Source organism: Astatotilapia calliptera, chromosome 16 (genome assembly GCF_900246225.1).
Source record: "Astatotilapia calliptera chromosome 16, fAstCal1.2, whole genome shotgun sequence".
Taxonomy (NCBI): domain Eukaryota; kingdom Metazoa; phylum Chordata; class Actinopteri; order Cichliformes; family Cichlidae; genus Astatotilapia; species Astatotilapia calliptera.
This window is the reverse complement of record NC_039317.1, coordinates 15,248,548-15,266,648: the sequence shown is the minus strand read 5'-3', so window position 1 is coordinate 15,266,648 and position 18,101 is coordinate 15,248,548. Positions and strand designations below refer to the sequence as shown.

At 43.3% G+C, this 18,101-nt stretch overlaps 2 protein-coding genes across 6 annotated transcripts in view; both read left to right on the top strand.

Moving 5' to 3' along the window:
* The window catches only part of sytl5 (synaptotagmin-like 5), a 61,428-nt gene that overhangs the window by 22,508 nt on the left and 20,819 nt on the right, over nt 1–18,101 (top strand). The window lies entirely within an intron of this gene.
* LOC113007680 (uncharacterized) lies at nt 9,296–16,807 on the top strand. Of its 2 annotated transcripts, none has more exons than XR_003269934.1 (2): nt 9,296–16,303; nt 16,624–16,807. XR_003269934.1 is itself a non-coding variant. In XM_026144488.1 (2 exons), the coding sequence occupies exon 2, from the start codon at nt 10,239–10,241 to the stop codon at nt 16,068–16,070; it is 5,832 nt and encodes a 1,943-aa protein (XP_026000273.1). In that variant the 5' UTR covers nt 9,296–9,729; nt 10,050–10,238; the 3' UTR covers nt 16,071–16,807. The 2 variants fall into 2 exon arrangements, 1 of the variants encoding a protein (XP_026000273.1); XM_026144488.1 differs by having other exon boundaries at nt 9,296–9,729; nt 10,050–16,807.

Genomic DNA, 18,101 nt, shown 5'->3' with positions numbered 1-18,101 from the left:
TGTTTTTGCAGTACTGTCAATATAACACGAACATGACAAACGCGCAAGCGAGGGGTGGCGATTAAAAATGTGTGCGTAAACAGGTGTACTGTACCTGGGGGAAAGAGGCACTTGCTATCCAAAGAAAACAGGAATTTGCTCTGTCATATTCTCTGGTGTTTGCAGTGGCAAGGCGTAAGCAGCTGTGAAGTGTGTTATTATTGACCTTGGATGGTGAATAATTGATGCTTCCTACACTTAGAGGAAGTCTGCCCTTGTGTGTTTGTGTTTGCTCCACATAAAGACCCCGTGTTGTTTGTCTGAATCCGGCAGAAGGTGGTCTGCGGCTGTGTCAAGCGACCCGCTGTTTAATGGTCATCAGGGATGATCTCTGTTATTCATCATCACTACCGAGTCCGACTGCATTAATGATTCAGCATCCTGTGAATCGCCGCAGGAGGATTCAGAAGCTATACATTAAAACAAAAGAGTTGAGCCACAGTACAATCTGCCAGTTTTTATCCTGGGGAGAACTTCCCCGACTGACTGACTGTTATAAATGAAGCTGTCTGATACATAGAGCTGGAAATCTTTAAACTTTATTAGGTGATACAGACTCTCAGTTCTTGTAAACACTTCTTTGGGCGATATATATTGCTGTGCCTGGGGACGTTATCTAGAAAAACCTGTGCCTCCCAGGAGATGAAGAATCTGCTGATTAAAGGTGAAGGGATAACTCTTTAAGGAAAAACTGATCTCTCGAGTCAAAGATCTAAGCTGCTTCTTGCTGCAATAACATGTCTAACGCTGGAGTCGAAGCCGGTGAATTTTCAGTTTGAAGAAGTCAGCGTGACCCACATTTTCTACATAAACACACTATATAATGTTCTCACAACCTCACTCATCCCGCTAGAACTCTCTCACAGAAATGCTTTGTGCAAGGCTTTCAAGGTTTATAATCCAATATGATTTATCGAATTGCAGCAAAACCTTATATCATCTAACGCATATCTGGCATTGAGAGCTATAATTAAAAATATACTGCAGTGAACAGTAGCTAATGCTATTTCTGTGGTGCTGACATTAAGGACTCTGCTGCGCTACTGTTTTCGTTTCACACCTTCTCTCCATAGAAGTCAGACTCTATGTGCTGTCTGATGAAAGGACGGCAGTGTTTTATTTTGTTATTTCCTTATTTTATTTGTTTGCTGTTTTAAAGAAAATCCACTGGTTTATTGTTTTTTTTAAATCCTTAGTGACAACGCCAGCTGTGTTTGTTAATGTTGGGGAGTTTAATCGGCTATGATGGATGGAACATAACAGTTAAGCTGAAGCAAAATGCTCCCTTGGAGTCATTCTGAGCTGCTGCATCATTATTTCACAAGTAACAGAGATGAATGAACTGTACATCAGTGCCTTCTTTCCTTGTGTTGAATTCTCCCAATTCTTTGAATCTTTGGGCTGAAGGAGGGACAATACTCGGTGTATAAATGCTCAATCAACAATCATTTATTTCCATACAATTCAACAGTCAGAGCATTACAACGTCCGGACGGGAGAGATGCTACCAGAGGGTCAGGCACATGTCTCCAAATGGTGACGGGTTGCTCAGCTTTTTATAGTCTCTAGTGGCCCCCAGCTAGTCGTAAAAGCCAAAACATCACATTTTTTCTCTGTTACAGCGCCTAAGTTATGACCTCGGCAGTTGTTTCTCTGCTTTCTGTAAGGTGGGGGTGTGGAATGTGGTCTATCTATCTCCCCTGTCTTTAGACACAGAGTCTCCTGCTTACAACCTTCTCTTCATGATTCAACAATTAAGCATGTCAAGAAAACAGTGTAACACATTCCCAGCAGATCAAGGATACAGAGTGATGCACATTTATCTAATGAACTAATATGTGAATATGTTCTGTTAACTCAAAAGTATAATGAGAACTAAACTACATACAGCTCACACACTCTATATTAAAGGGTATAATGTGATCTACAGCAGTATTCTAATTCAACTACTTTGATTACATATATAAGGTAACATATAATAACAGAATAATCTAATAATTCCCCCTTTTGATCTCTGAAAGAGATCACTTACAACATGCACTCCAGGGTCGCAAGGTCCAAGTTTTCTTGATCCTGAGGCCCTCTGTCCCCCTTTAACGGGTGGACCATATGTGGGATGACCTCTGTGTTCACGCAGTTCAGATGCAAGCAAAGTTAGATTTACAACCATAACAGCAGTTACAGATGACACTCCCATCACTCACCAATTCTCCCACAGCTTTATTTTGGTGCTCCAGTTTTCCACTCCCATTTTAATGCCCCCTTATACCTTTCAAATGTACTTAGACTAGAACCTCTGTCTAAGGAGCTTTTAACCTTTATTTTTATTGCTGCAGCTACCAGTGTCTTCCAGTTGGGTGATTCTCAGCTTCTTTCTTCGACCTCCGGGGTTAGACCACCCTTTAGTCATTGCACAGTTCTGGGGATTATTCTGCCCCGATTTCAAACAAAGATCTGTGTATTTTGGGGTCACCGGCGTGTCCCCCTTTTTGCCAAGAGCCTCTTGAACCTCGTTGGTCTGGTGTTCCTGGTTTTCGCCAACCCCTTCATGGTTATTGCTGTGTTTGTGGGATCCATCTTCTCCAGGAGCCCAAACGTCATGACACTTGACCCCAGTTGCTGTCTCGGCAGTCCCTACATCTGTCCCTGCTGTGAAGGGTCCTCACATCTCCGGGTCCCCGTCTGGTGTCTGTTCCTTTCTCTGCAAGAGACAGAAAACCAAAACACCTCTCTCCCTAGCCTTGATAATCTAATATTGTTATCCATTGTTCTTCTAATGATTCAAATTTGGTTTAAAATATTATGTTCAGGACTTATTCTAATCATAATTTATGTGTGTGTAAAAGAAATCAAAAATTAGTGAACCCTTTCTAAGTCTAACACATTATAAGCTTAAGTTTTACCATAGCTAATTTATTAAACACAAAAATAAACTCATAGAAATTTTCATATCACCATTGTTTGATGTTCAAACTCAACTTCCACTTCCCCCTTTTTTGACACACTCCCATGTGTCAATTCACCGGAGCTAGACACTTAAAAGAGAAGGTTGGTGACATCATATCTCAGAAAGTATCAGAAATTCTTCTCTCGAGTACCGTTGCTTCAGCCTTGTCATCCCTGAGGATCTTCGATCCCGAAAATGTCCCTTCTCCTCATGTAATAAAGTCTGTCATCCTTCCATGCCCTGGTAACTGGTCCATCCAGAGCTGTAACATTTTGAAATGTACATACAACAAGCCAAACCACACCTTGGTCACACCAACCCTCTTCCGCCCCGAAGATGTCCAATGCCATCCTAGTATGGACTGTCAAAAGTGGCTTTAACGCTGACTATCCTGACAATCCATTTTATAACGTTTCCTGGTCAGATTTGCCAATCTCTGCACCAGGGTTTTAAACTTTTCGCCATTTCCATTAGTTGTTATTTTTATTTAGTTTCGACTCCAGATTTTCAATTTTTTCCAGTTGTAATTAGTTTTTACCAATTCTTTGCTAGTTTAGTGTAGTTTTTATTTTCTGAAAATCCTTAGTTTCAATTTAGTTTTATTTGTGTTTTGCAAAAATTAAGTGTAACAAAATCCCAGTTCCATCATATCAGTCATGCTCTTCTGGTTATCCTTGGGTGTTGAGACTAATAACTATTAACTCTTGCCGCACCGAGTGGTCCTAATTTTGGTTCAAGTGAATTGATAACCTTTTGAAGGCGATTGTTTCACAGCTTTATTTAGATGTCCCAGTCCTGTTATCTCGGGATACATCACGCTGCCTTATCTGGGGTTAGCTGTTTTCTGGGGATGCGGGTTGAGTGGGTGAGCTCTTCAAGGAGGGGGAGTGTGCTCCCCCTGATGAGGTCTTCTAGGTAAGCTAGGTTAACCTTCTTGTGTGGGCTTTTCAAGTGCACTTTAAGGTTAGTGGGACTTTTAGTTTTATAAATGTCCCTCATGACCCCCTGATGACCCAGTATTTCATTTTTGCACACTGTAGTACACATTTTAGTTTTTGCTTGTAGCTCGCATACTCTACTTGCCACTCCTCTAATTCCTGATGTTTCTTAGAGAGGGCAACAGTACCTTTAAAATTATATCACATGTGTGGGGGTGTGGCCTTGCCAATTGTTTTGCCCACCTTTTCAAAATGGCTGGCGTGCCCACAAGCACATTTCATGGAAAAAGAAAGGTAAGCTTGATATTTACATTTAAAATGTTTTGTTAAACTCAGATTTTTATTTTATTCTTTTTGCAAGTACCCCTCCTCGGTGGCGAGAAACTGTTGGTGTGGTCAAGTGGGTGCTCTAGAAACAAACGCTCAGGACAGAACAGTTATCAGTCATGTACTTCCTACAAATTTTGCATATGTTTTATTTCATATTGATCCTCTGAGTGTAATGGTACATTTTAATTTGAATTTATCCAAACTAAACACAATATTTTCTTTATTTACTTTGCTCTTGTTCTTTTTCAGTACCACATCCTATCAAATGTCCCTGTCGATTATATTCTACATTTAATAACTTACTATTTCAAGTGAGAACCTAAATCACGAGGACCAATGTTTATTATTGCATATCTCTATTCTGAATGTGGCCAGTCATTCATAGGTATTGTTCAATTTTGGCGATTTTCCTCTATAAAATTTAATTGACTTTTTACAGTGGCCTGCTATGGTTAATAATAACATATTCCAGTCATGAGTGGTATCAAAAGTCTTCTCCACTGTAGCATTTGTGCCCCCCCAGACTCCAGGGTGGGGGGGCACACATAAAATATTACAGAGGGCTGCTCCTGGTCTTTGGGATGCACTGAACCCTAGTTGTAAGGTTAACTGTCTGTAGCACATGACCATGTAAAGAAAATTGGAAAGCTAGCATTTGGCTCAATTTGTGGCAGTGATTGCTTTTATGTACACCCACCTGACATTATATTAGGTACACCTTTCTAATACCAGGTTGAATCCCCTTTTTTGCTTTCAGAACTGCAGAGTTCGTCATAGCACAGATGCAACAGGTTGCACGAAACATTCCTCAGGGATTTTGGATTTCATCGTCATGCTCAAGAAACCAGTTTGAGGTGATTTGAGGTTTGAGACATGGCTATTGTTGCGTTTTCAGTTTCACCCCAGTTCTTTTTATTCCTCAGTTCTCCAGAGACGACACCGGAACTTAGTAGTTATTTCACAAAACCTTTATCTTCAGTCACTCATGCACCTTCCAGAAGTGGAGAGAATTCCTCTGCAGATCTCAACTTCTTTGTCTGGTACAACGAGTTTTATACAAGCGACCCCCCACACCCCCCATCGTAAAACCCACACGGTGTGTTGTAAACCTAAAACACTGTGTTTGTGTATGTATGTGCGAGCAAGTGAGTGCCTGCGTGTGCGCGTACCTCTGTGTGTTGTGTGTGTGTGAATGTGTGTGTGGGTGTGTGTGTTTTAACAGTGTGTGTCTGTATATGTGACTTCCTGCTGGTCATAAAGTCATCTCCTCCCACCCCCAAGTCACAGCAAACTAAGATCCCCACTCGGGTATCCCTTGGGGAATCTCCACTGAGCTGTTGGCTTCTTGTTGTCTTACTCTTACAGCTAAGGATGAGGAGGGTCTCCTGCAAACCTACTTCTAAGTTGTGACAGTTATGAGCCTTTATTACATTCAGGGACAAAGGTAACAGAGTTTTCCTCTCTTTCCTATCTGTTCCATATAGTCCTAGCATCCCCCAACTGTGGCTTCCTATTTCCTTTTATGACTGGCAGATCAAATTCTGATCCTACCATTTGAATGTCACAGCAGGAATCAAGAGTTATCAGACCAGTTTTCCAATGCTAGTGAGCCTGTGTGAGTTGCGGCCTCAGATTCCTGTTCTTAGGTGACAGGAGCAGCGCCTGGTGTGGTCTTCTGTTATTGTAGCCCATCTGTTTCAAGTTTCAACATGTGGTGCTCAGACCAGCCTGTCTGGCACTAACAACCACATCATGGTCAAAGGTTCTTTTTCTTCATTCTGATGCTCAGTTTTAACTTCAGCAGGTTGTCTTGATCATGCCTACAGGCCCAAATTCATTGAGCTGCCTTCATGTTATTGGCTAATTAGATTAGCCAGCAAACCAACGGCGGTTTTCTTCTTGAACTCATGGGAGACTGGGCCATTTTTGCCCAGTCTCTTTCTTATTGTTGAATCATGAACTCTGACCTTAACTGAAACATGTAAGTGGTTTTTTAATGTTTTTCTGGGTTCGTTTTTTTGACTTCCTGGATGAGTCGTCCATGTGCTCTTAAAGTAATTTCTTTAGGCCGGCAGCTCCTGTGAAGCATTACCACTTTTCCAAATTTTCTCCATTTGTGGAAAATGGCTGTCATTGTGGTTCAGTTTAGTCCCAAAGCCTTAGAAATGGCTTGTAACCCTTTCCAGACTGGCTTTTTTTTCTCAGGTGTTTCCGTTTTGTTTTGTTTTTTTATGAGTGAAGTAAAAAGTGTTTGTTAAAGAAGATCATTACTGTAATTAAATGTAGAAAATAATGAGCATCTCTAACCTGACTGCAAGATTATTGGATATGACTAATGTTTGGCTTATTTCTGCCACATCAGTTTGATTATAATTTGATGATTTTGCATATAGATTTATTCTGTTGTTTATAAACTGCAATAACGATTTCAACCACATTAGCAGTCAGTATTAAATAATCGCATATGTATTTTTTCCCATCATTTCCTGAGTGTGCAGAGTTGAATGCCTCCCTCACTAACTGCTTTATGAGTAAGCACTGATGTGGGTGTACCCGGTGAAATATTGTGTTGTTTGCAACATGCAGTAATGCTCAAATAACAAAATAATAGTCATGAAGTCTTCCAGTTAAACCAGTCACGGTGTGTGTATAGAGTTTCATTCAGCAGCATATTGGAGCTCGAGACTACTTGAATTTAGTTCAGTTTTTATTTATTTTTTCTGCAAATCTTAAAGTGCTAAACAACTGGGGAGAACAGATGTTTATTTTAATCAGAGCAGCAAAACAATGTGAGCAGAGGGTACAGCAACCATTACAAACAAAACATGAAAGACACGAGGGAGATGGTGACTGATATTTCATATTTCATCCCCGTCTTCTCTCCGGACCCAAGATGACTGGATCTCAGTGTGGGGGGGGGAGGAAAAGAAAGTTCAGAGGCATTTAGAATCATTTATTTAAAAGCCACACAGCAGCAGGATGTGACGCTGAATCAAGTTGAGCTACAGTGCCTGTACTCCTCCCAGTGAAGAAACAGTGCAGCAATGCAGCTCATTGATGTGTTTTTAATTGTCTTTAGGCTCTGTTACATATGAATGTATTAAAGGACTCTGGATAAAAGCGTAGCATGGGTACCGAGGATCACTCAGTGTTGGTTTTGGTCTTTAGAGGGGAATCTGTGACAGTAAGGAAAATATAACACATCAACAATATCAACAAGCCCATCGTTCAGAGGCTGACAGACATACTGTGTCTGACTCATCCTGTTTTTCCCCTTGGAAGGTTTCCTTTCTGAGAGAAAAGAGCTGAAATTAAAATACCGACGCTTTTCTACCAGCGTCCTGTGGCCTTGGACTTTGAATTATTCCATCCGGCCGCTGAATGCTCAGTTCATGTTTGTTGCATGTTCATTTCTCACTCATATCTATTTTGCTCTTCTGCCAAGTGGAGCCCACCTGCGACCTTTAATTGGCAGATTGATTCTGCTATTTGTAAGCTCGACCACCTGCAGAAAAGACCAGACTGACAGCTGGTGAAATGCCACAGAGTTGCAAAACACAAGGAAGACCGCAGTGTGGCTTTGTGGCCAGATGTCCTTGATAGAGCACAGAGTCGGTGACAAACAATCCATTACATGCTTGGATTGTGAACAGTGCAAAATATGAAAACCACCGCTGTGCAGCGAGTGATCGAAACAGTGAGTCACCGTACTTTCCTCGAAGCAACGTTTATTAGCGCAGAGCTGAGCAGCCAGTGTGTTTCTTCCACTCGGATCCCAGAGTTTCACTGCCTCCTCACTCGTGTTTACTCAGGGCAGAGCGGTAGCGGGAATGTGTGTTGTGTGTACTCAGGGAGGGCTGCATCAGGATACCAGCCCTACAGTAGCACACACAAGCGGACACACAGTGCAGTGCCTGTGACTATAACATGACAGGAGCTTAGATAAATATTAGTTTTGCTTTATTTATCTTGTTGACCAACTATTGTTCGTGAGTGGACTGTACGTCAGAAGGGTCATGTGACATATGTGACATGTGACATAGGCTGTGTTGTTCTGCTCCGTATTTTTTTTTATCTGATGCACAAAACTAAACCCAAACACTACCACAATCATAACAGAAATTTTCAGTATTTGCAAAATTATTGTGTTGATTAAAAACAAGCAAGATCCCTTGGCAACAATGATGATTATGACCTTTATGAGTTTTTTTTTTCTTTTTTCATTTTTTAATGGCCCGTAATAATCCCCTTGTAACTGCATCTTATTTTCTGTTCTTGCTTCTATCCATGCAGAAGTAGAAATCCTTGTAATTTTCATTAGATCAGTCAGTTAGAGGATCACATGAAGTGTGAATTAGCTGATGCAGAGATAAAACGTCTTCTGCTAGTTTCCAGATTTTCCACTTTCATGCCACCAGAAGCTACAAGCTAACATATATTTTGTCAACCCTGTAATGCCAAGTGTATCATGAATTCTTGTGAGTTGTTGAGGCTGAAATGCTGAATATAGCAAATATGATACAAAATAAAACTAGTACATGTATAAGAATATTTATTTATTATTTTAAATATAAATGTAAATAATAATAAGTAAATAATCCAACATGTATTGAATAGATAAGGAAGTAGAAACATGTAATTATACAGCAGATTTTAAATCAAAGTGTGTAAAGTTAAAAATAAAAGTACATTTAAAAAAGTTCTTAAAAAGCTTAGACCTCAGGATGGTCGAGTGATTGGGAAGCGACGATCTTGAGGGAGTTTATGGCTAGAGGTTATCTACCACATGCACGTGAAAAACATTTAAAGGCTTTAAATTCAAACTGTACCAGTTTACACTGGATTCTGTCATACCCAGGGAACCAGTGCAAGGCTGCTGTATTGTCCTTTTTGGTAATCAGTTATTGGACTAATTGTATATGTAGGAAATGACTGACTGACTCCAATATACAGTGCATTCACATCAGACATTTCTAGATGTAAAAAAGCATGAATAACCTTTTGCAGATCAGAAGGTTTTAAAAGAGAATTTAGTCTGGATGTTGTTCTGAGCTTTAAGAAGAAGCCCACTGAATCTCACTCACAACGCTTCTTGATTCTCAGGCGTTTTCTTCAGCTTCAACTTGAGGATGAATATCTCGGCAGCTGTTATTCGTCCTTTCTCGTCTCATTGAGCCGTATCACAAGGTCACGTCTCTGCTTTAGGACCAGATACAATGAAAGACCTATGTTATTCCTGCCATCTTCAGATGTACTACATTAGCATGCTAACATCCCCAAATTAAACAATAAGCATGCTTGTAGAAAACCCCTGTGATTTGTGTATATAGACTGTTCCACGGACCCCCTCTAACCACTGCTAAGATGGTACATTCCTCCCATCCCTTGTTTGTTTTTGCGCTGGTCCACCTTGATAGCGCTGGTGGAGCTGGGCTGTTGTACTGAACATGTGTAGTGCGTGTGCGTGAATGATAAGTAAGTGCCTTGTATTTGTTTGTTCTATGGTTGTAACTTATCATATACTTAGCTATGTACATTGGGTGATGCTTAGTAGAGTTTTCCAGCTGTTCGTGTAGCCACGAGACACTGTATATTCACGCTGATTTGACTAAAATGGCGCTACCCTTGTGAACTGAGCTGCCCAAAGTAAAGATGGAGTCTATCCCTGTGCAGCAGCCCATTTGTGTCCACCAGGGGGTGGTGTTTAGTCATTTCTGTTCAACCCTTTCTGTATTATTTAGACCAGTTTGGTTGACTTTAATTGTTTGCTAATTGTAATTTCTGTTATTTTACAGAACCACACACACACATATACATATACTCACACGAATTCACTTCTGGAGATGTTTGGATTAAAAGAACCCTAATTATCATTGCTGTGGACCCTCTCTTTCATCATATAAGTCACCTGTGCCTTCTGACCGAGGATAGGAAAATCCTGCTGTAATTTGCCAGTCTATTAAGCACACACATGTCCAGTTCAAATGGTCCTTCGAGCCGGAGTAATTACAGCATTTCCTAACATGGCGGCATCCCAATATGATGAAGAACAACAAGGTGCCCGGCAAAGGAGACCACATAGGGCTCCAAGATATCTGGATGACTTCATCTGGACCTATCCCCCACAGCCGACTAACCCAGTTCCACCGAACACTAACGCAGCTACTCCAATACACCAAATCGCTGGCATCGATGGCTCACCAGAGATGGAGAGAATAAGGAGGATGGAGCAGTGTGTTACCCAGGTACAGGAGCAGATGAGGGAGATACAGAGCGCTATACAAGTGTCTTTGAACTTTGGCCAAAGAACCCCCCAAGTACAGTTACAAACCCAGGTCCGGAGCCATAGTATGCCTTTACTAACTGTGGATAATAATCCTACACAAGCTCCTCCTATGGGCGGACTAGAAAACATCCCTCCCATATCTCCAGTAATACCTAGTCCTCAGTCCCCTCTATACGTCCACTCTTCCATGCCATCAGCTGCTCAGCCAACACCAGTGGTACCCCGGTCTGCATCTACAGCAACAGAACAGCCACATCCTCCCTGGTATCAGCAAAGAGACCTGAATTGGCAGTCATCAACCCCACAGTGGTCTGTGCCACACAGTGCTGCTCAGTTTAGTATCCCTGGCACTATGCAGTACCCTGTCACGCTGCCGCCTGGCATGCCCTCTCCAGGTTATCCGCCTTGGACTTCAGGCCCACCTCTCAGTCAGCCATACGTTACACCAGTGCTGCCACCTGCTGTTAGCTCACAGTATACCTATCGGCATCCTGCTCCAGCTGCACCTGTCAGTTCACAGCATGATGTAATTCAGAGCAGCCCACAACACTCCTCATTTCTGCTTTCCTCTCAGAGACCGAACTTGATGGAGATGGCTATTTCCTCTTCTTATGGCATCCCAAAACCCAACCTGATCCGCTTCACCACAGGAAAAGAAAGTGATTTCCTGCTACTGAAGAAAGGTCTGGATGGAGTTTTGGGACCACACCCACACCTGTCTGAGGATTACAAATTCCAAGTACTTCTGGATCATCTAAAGTTTCCTCCTGCGTTTCAGCTTGCAAAGAGGTATGTGCATGACACTATGCCCTTCAGTAAAGCAATGCAGGCTCTACAGCAGCGCTATGGACAACCACGCCAATTAGTCCAAGGTGAAATTAACAACATTTTGAGAGCTCCCACAGTGAAAGCTGGAGATGCACAGGGGTTTGAAGACTTTGCTCTATCAGTTAGTAGTTTGGTGGGACTACTAAACTCCATGGAAGGAGCTGCTAAGAGCGAACTAGAGTGTGGTTCCCATGTGGACAGGCTTTTGAGTAAACTCCCTTTCTCCTATCAAGACAGTTTTGCTGAATATTGTCTTGCAAAGGGCATCTTGCGGAGTGACTCAGCTAACACCTATACTCTCCCTGACTTTGCACAGTGGTTGGAGAGGAAGTCACAGGCCATACAGATATCACGAAGGGCTACAGAAAGCTACATATCTGATAAACCCCGCTCAGATCGTAGAGACAAGTCATCACGACCATTAAAGACATCCTCATCAGTCTACTATGGCACTGACAAGCCTACAACACCGACGGCTAATACCACTTCAGCCCCTACTGACAGTAAAGAACCTATGAAAGGGAAGAAAAGAGAGAAATTTAAGCCCTACTGCCCCTTCTGTAGCAGTACAGAACATTACTTGAGTTCCTGTTCTGACTTCAGTAAGCTGAGTACTACACAGATTATTACATGGATTAATGACAATAAGAGATGCTGGAGATGTGGTCGGAGTCACCAGCCTGACAATTGCAATCTGAAGAAACCTTGTGCCACCTGTGGAGAACAACACCTGCAGATCCTTCATGAAGCTGCCTCTCGCCCAAACAAGAGTATCCTGACATTGAGTACAGCCTCCAGCATGGTGTATTTGGACCAAGTCACTCATTCAGGCAGAGTCATGCTTAAAGTGGTCCCAGTTACCCTCCACAACAATGGGCGATCTCTGTCCACCTATGCCATTCTTGACGATGGATCAGAGCGGACTATTGTTTTATCTGCAGCGGTTCATTACCTGCAATTAAATATCACAGAGGAGTCCCTCAAACTACGAACCATCAGGCAGGAGGTGTCACAGTTACAAGGCGCATCGGTTTCTTTTGAACTGAGTGCACCCAGCTCTCCCCAAATCAAACATCACATCAGACGTGTCTTCACTGCTAAAGAACTTAATCTGGCAAAACAATCCTGCCCAGTGGACATACTCCGTCAGAGATATCCACATCTGGCCGACGTTCCCATCAAAGCATTTAAGGATGTGCAGCCTATGCTTCTTATAGGCTCAGATAATGTCCAGCTCATCACCCCTCTGTCACCTGTCAAAGTCGGTCCACTAGGCAGCCCTGTTGCTGTCAACACTAACCTCGGTTGGGCCATCCAGGGACCAGCTACCTTTCTACATCTACCTACTGAAGCTTCATGTCTGCACACATCCCTGTTACCATCTCCCTCTCAAGCGCTAAGACAGAACGTTGAGAAGCTGTGGCAGTTAGATGTGCTCCCCTTTCGATCAGAGAAAGAGGTAACTCGCTCTAAACAAGACAAAGAGGCACTGGAGTTACTGCAGAAAACCACAGAACGTGTACAGGTGGATGGAGTAGCTCGTTATGCTACTCCTCTGCTCCGCCGCAGAGACTCCACTAAACTACGAACTGACCATGACGCAGTGATGGCTCTCCTTCGGTCCACAGAGAAGCGCCTGATTAAAGATCCTGATCTAGCGGCTGTGTACAATGCAGAAATACACAAACTGGAACAAGCAGGTTATGTAAGAAAACTCACTCCTGAAGAGGCAAACCTCACAGATGAATCCTGGTTCATTCCCCATCATATTGTGCATCATAACAATAAGCCTAGGATAGTTTTCAACTGTTCCTTCCAATATAGGCAAGACTGTCTTAACGATCAGCTGCTACCAGGTCCAACTCTCGGTCCATCCTTAATAGGTGTCCTGTTGAGATTTAGGGAGCACCCTGTTGCTGTGAGTGGGGACATACGAGGTATGTTCCATCAGGTGCGGCTTCTTCCGCATGACCGGCCCCTGCTGAGATTCGTGTGGAGAGATATGGAAAGAGATCGGAGCCCTGACATTTATGAGTGGTGTGTCCTGCCCTTTGGAACCACATGCAGCCCCTGTTGTGCCACGTATGCCCTTCAGCGCCATGTGCAGGATCATAAAGATGGCAATGAACAAGTACTAGACTCAGTGCTGCGCTCATTTTATGTCGATAACTGTTTGCAATCTCTGCCCTTTGCTTTGCAGGCACGACCACTTGTCGATAACATCAGAGAGTTGCTATCTACTGGTGGTTTCGAAATCCGACAGTGGGCAAGTAACTACCCAGAGGCCATTGCTCATCTCCCCTCTGAAGCAAAGTCCCCTACCTGCGAGCTGTGGTTGACTGAACACCAACCAGATCCCCAAGAACCAACCTTAGGCTTGGCATGGCACTGCTCCACAGACCAGATTGCCTACAGATGTCGGCCAGTGGTTCCTCAGGAGTCAACCATGAGAAATATCTACAGCATCCTCGCCTCTCAATACGACCCACTGGGCTTCATCATCCCCTTCACGACCCGGGCAAAGGTTATTGTTCAACGTCTGTGGCAGAATGACAGGAACTGGGATGATCTCATCGAGGGCGAGTTACTCCAGCGGTGGCAAGAGTGGGTGAGTGAGTTACAGTATCTACAAGAAATCTGTCTGCCTAGATGCTACATAGCCCCAGCAACCCAAGAGGGAACTTTCCAGCTGCATGTATTCTGTGATGCGTCAGAGAGTGCTTACGGAGCAGTGGCATATTTGAGATTTAAATCGGCAGAACATGAGGTCCACACTGCCTTTATCATGGCCAGATCACGTGTAGCTCCCCGCAAGAAACTGTCAATTCCCCGTTTAGAGCTGTGTGCTGTACTGGCTGGGGCACAACTGTCTAGACTCCTCCTCAGTGAGCTTACTCTGCCCATTAGTGAGACTACTTTATGGACCGATTCTACCACTGTGTTGAACTGGATCCAGTCCGAATCCTGTCACTATAAAGTGTTTGTAGGTACTCGTATTGCCGAAATACAGGAGCTGACTGAGGCCGCCAGCTGGAGGTATGTCCCCTCGGCTTTGAACCCAGCAGATGACATCACCCGGGGAAAACCATTACGTGAGCTGTCAAAACCTAGCCAGTGGATGGATGGGCCCCCCTTCCTGAGACAAGCATCTGAGCAGTGGCCAGCACGACCTACTGTGAGTACAGACACTGAAGATAATACTGAGTTAAAGAAATCAGCTTTCTGTGCCTGTGTCACTACAGATTTGGCACAGTCTGATCCTGCATACAACACCTGGGCTGATTTGGTGCAGGCCACCCACCTGTCTTCTCACGGGGCGGCTGGCCTCCCTATGTCAGCAGCACAACGACTAGAGACAGAAGTTCAAATTCTCAAACAGGCGCAACAAGAAAGCTTCCCTGTTGAAGTACACACCCTTAAATCTGGGAAAGAGGTGTACAAAGACAGCAGACTGAGCAACCTTTCTCCCGAATATGACAGTCAGCTTGGCCTCATACGAGTAGGTGGACGCCTCCGGCGAGCAGAGCAGATGGATGTTGACACTCTGCATCCTATCGTGTTGTCACCAGACCATCCTACTACTCAGCTCATCATCAAAGACTATGATACACGTCTCCTGCATCCTGGCCCAGAACGTGTCTTTGCCGAATTGAGACGCAGGTATTGGATTTTAAGAGGCAGACAGGCCATAAGGAAGCATCAGTATCGCTGTTTGGAGTGTAAGAAGTGGAGAGCCAAGCCTGTTTCACCGAAGATGTCCGATCTCCCTGCTACCCGCTTGCGATTAAATCAGCCGCCATTCTGGTCCACAGGAATTGACTGTTTTGGCCCTTTCACTATAAAGATAGGCAGGAGACAAGAAAAACGGTGGGGCATTATATTTAAATGCCTTACGACCCGCTGCATTCACCTCGACCTTCTCACTGGTATGGACACTGACTCCTTTCTCATGGCTCTGCGCAGATTTATTGCTCGAAGAGGAAAACCCTTTGAAATACTGAGTGATCAGGGCACCAATTTCAGAGGAGGAGACAGAGAGCTACAGGAGGCATTCAAAGTGATGGAGCCACGACTGCAGGAGAAGCTCAGTGAACAGAGCATCACTTTCCACTTCAACCCTCCGCATGCTCCACATTTTGGGGGAGCCTGGGAACGGGAGATCCGTTCAGTCAAATCTGCACTTCAAGTTGCCCTCAAAGGTCAAGCGGTGCCAGAGGATTTGTTGCTTACTGTTCTTATTGAAGTAGAGGGCATACTTAATTCCAAGCCACTGGGATACGTTTCCTCGGATATTGCAGATGTTGACCCGATCACGCCAAATATGTTGCTCATGGGGCGGCGCGATGCTTCCCTTCCCCAGGCAGTATATGGCACCAGAGAAGAACTTGGAAGGCGAAAATGGCGTCACAGCCAAGTCATAGCGGACCGGTTCTGGACTCAGTTCATTCAGCGCTACCTGCCTGGACTGCAGCCTCGCCAGAAGTGGAACCAGACTACTCCACCTTTGAAAGTGGGACAGACTGTCATGGTGGCGGACTATCAGCTCCCACGGGCTTCCTGGCCCGTAGGACAGGTAACACAGGTGTTTCCCAGCCCGGATGGACAGGTGCGAGTAGCTGAAGTCGCTATTGGGGAACATAAATACCAACGGCCTGTGTCAAAACTTATCACGTTACCTGAACTGTCAGCTGAACGTCCTTAGTTATATTCACATGGGTTTTTGATGTTTACTAATGTGCTATACACATTAGGGGGCGGCTGTAGAAAACCCCTGTGATTTGTGTATATAGACTGTTCCACGGACCCCCTCTAACCACTGCTAAGATGGTACATTCCTCCCATCCCTTGTTTGTTTTTGCGCTGGTCCACCTTGATAGCGCTGGTGGAGCTGGGCTGTTGTACTGAACATGTGTAGTGCGTGTGCGTGAATGATAAGTAAGTGCCTTGTATTTGTTTGTTCTATGGTTGTAACTTATCATATACTTAGCTATGTACATTGGGTGATGCTTAGTAGAGTTTTCCAGCTGTTCGTGTAGCCACGAGACACTGTATATTCACGCTGATTTGACTAAAATGGCGCTACCCTTGTGAACTGAGCTGCCCAAAGTAAAGATGGAGTCTATCCCTGTGCAGCAGCCCATTTGTGTCCACCAGGGGGTGGTGTTTAGTCATTTCTGTTCAACCCTTTCTGTATTATTTAGACCAGTTTGGTTGACTTTAATTGTTTGCTAATTGTAATTTCTGTTATTTTACAGAACCACACACACACATATACATATACTCACACGAATTCACTTCTGGAGATGTTTGGATTAAAAGAACCCTAATTATCATTGCTGTGGACCCTCTCTTTCATCATATAAGTCACCTGTGCCTTCTGACCGAGGATAGGAAAATCCTGCTGTAATTTGCCAGTCTATTAAGCACACACATGTCCAGTTCAATGCTAATGCTTGTTCTTCCTTGGCTTTAAGCACAAGCTAGAAGTATGGCTGCAGAGGCTCAACCCAATCCAGGATTTCTGGGACAGATACCCATTTTTGGCAAGTAAAAGATCTCATATGGAAACTTGTTTCCACCACTGAAAAACGAAAAAGTGGGGGTTTATCTCAAAATTGTAAAATCAGTAACTCAAAATACGTCAGAATTTTAAAGTATTCTCCCAATATCTAATTATTTACTGCGATTTTTACATTAGTAAGTTGAAATTTTGACTTATGGATAGTAAAGCTTTTTACTATTTACCATTTTTATTTAATTATTTATTTTCCCAGTGACAGAAACAAGCTTCCATACATTCTTGATATATCTGAGCCAACTTTGACTTTTCATCACTAGCTGCTTAGCTGCATTTGCTCCAAACAGCAGAGTTGTAGCATAGACACTATGTGTCAAGCTGTCCTAAACATATTTTTCTTCATCATATTCACTATAAAACTGCTGCTCTAATGTCTGCACTGATATTGTTATCAGTATCACTGACAGGTTCATATCATCCTAAAATATTTGCCAGCCCATATATGAGCAGTTTTTCTTGTTCCAAGTGAAATCACACATTAAGTTAATAGCTGATAAAAGGCAAATCTGAATTCAACTGCTTGAATCATTTAAATTCTAAGGTATCTTTTATTATTCTCTTTATCAAATCCCCAGCTGACGTCTAAAAGGTGAAGCAGTATCTCTTCACAGGTTACAATGCAGCTGGAGTTCGGCTTAAAATGCCATAATTGCTGATGTCAAGATGTGCCTTTGGCTGCAAATGAAGCTGTGATGAAGTCTGCCGGTTCATTAGTGCTAATTCATGTAAAGTGAAAGGAAGAGGGAAGAGAAGAAAGGACGAGGATGAAAGAGACAGTAATGAGTAAGGACTGAAGGAGACTGGTGTGGGCCTGGGCGGATCTCTCCAAGCCGTCAAATTTGGTTTCCCGACTTAATTCACGCAAGCACAGGCAGAATTTTGTCCTCATTCCACCCCATATACATTAGTATGTCATCTTTGTGGTTGCTTTTATTGTGCACAATATTCTTAGCAGTTTATTTGATCAGGCACTGCAGCGAGACGGAGAATATTCTCTGTGTGTTCAGATACTTTCAGACACATCAGAAGAAATCAAAGCCACTCAGGGTTTCCTTAGCATAGGAAGGATTGGCATTTTCACTCATTTACACTTTTCCTTGTGGACCTCTTATCATAATCAGGACTGCTTTAGCTCAGATGGTGCAGCTATTAGTT

Excerpts from the sequence above, each read along its gene's own strand:
- LOC113007680 (XM_026144488.1), top strand. The coding sequence starts at position 10,239 with ATGGTCCTTCGAGCCGGAGTAATTACAGCATTTCCTAACATGGCGGCA.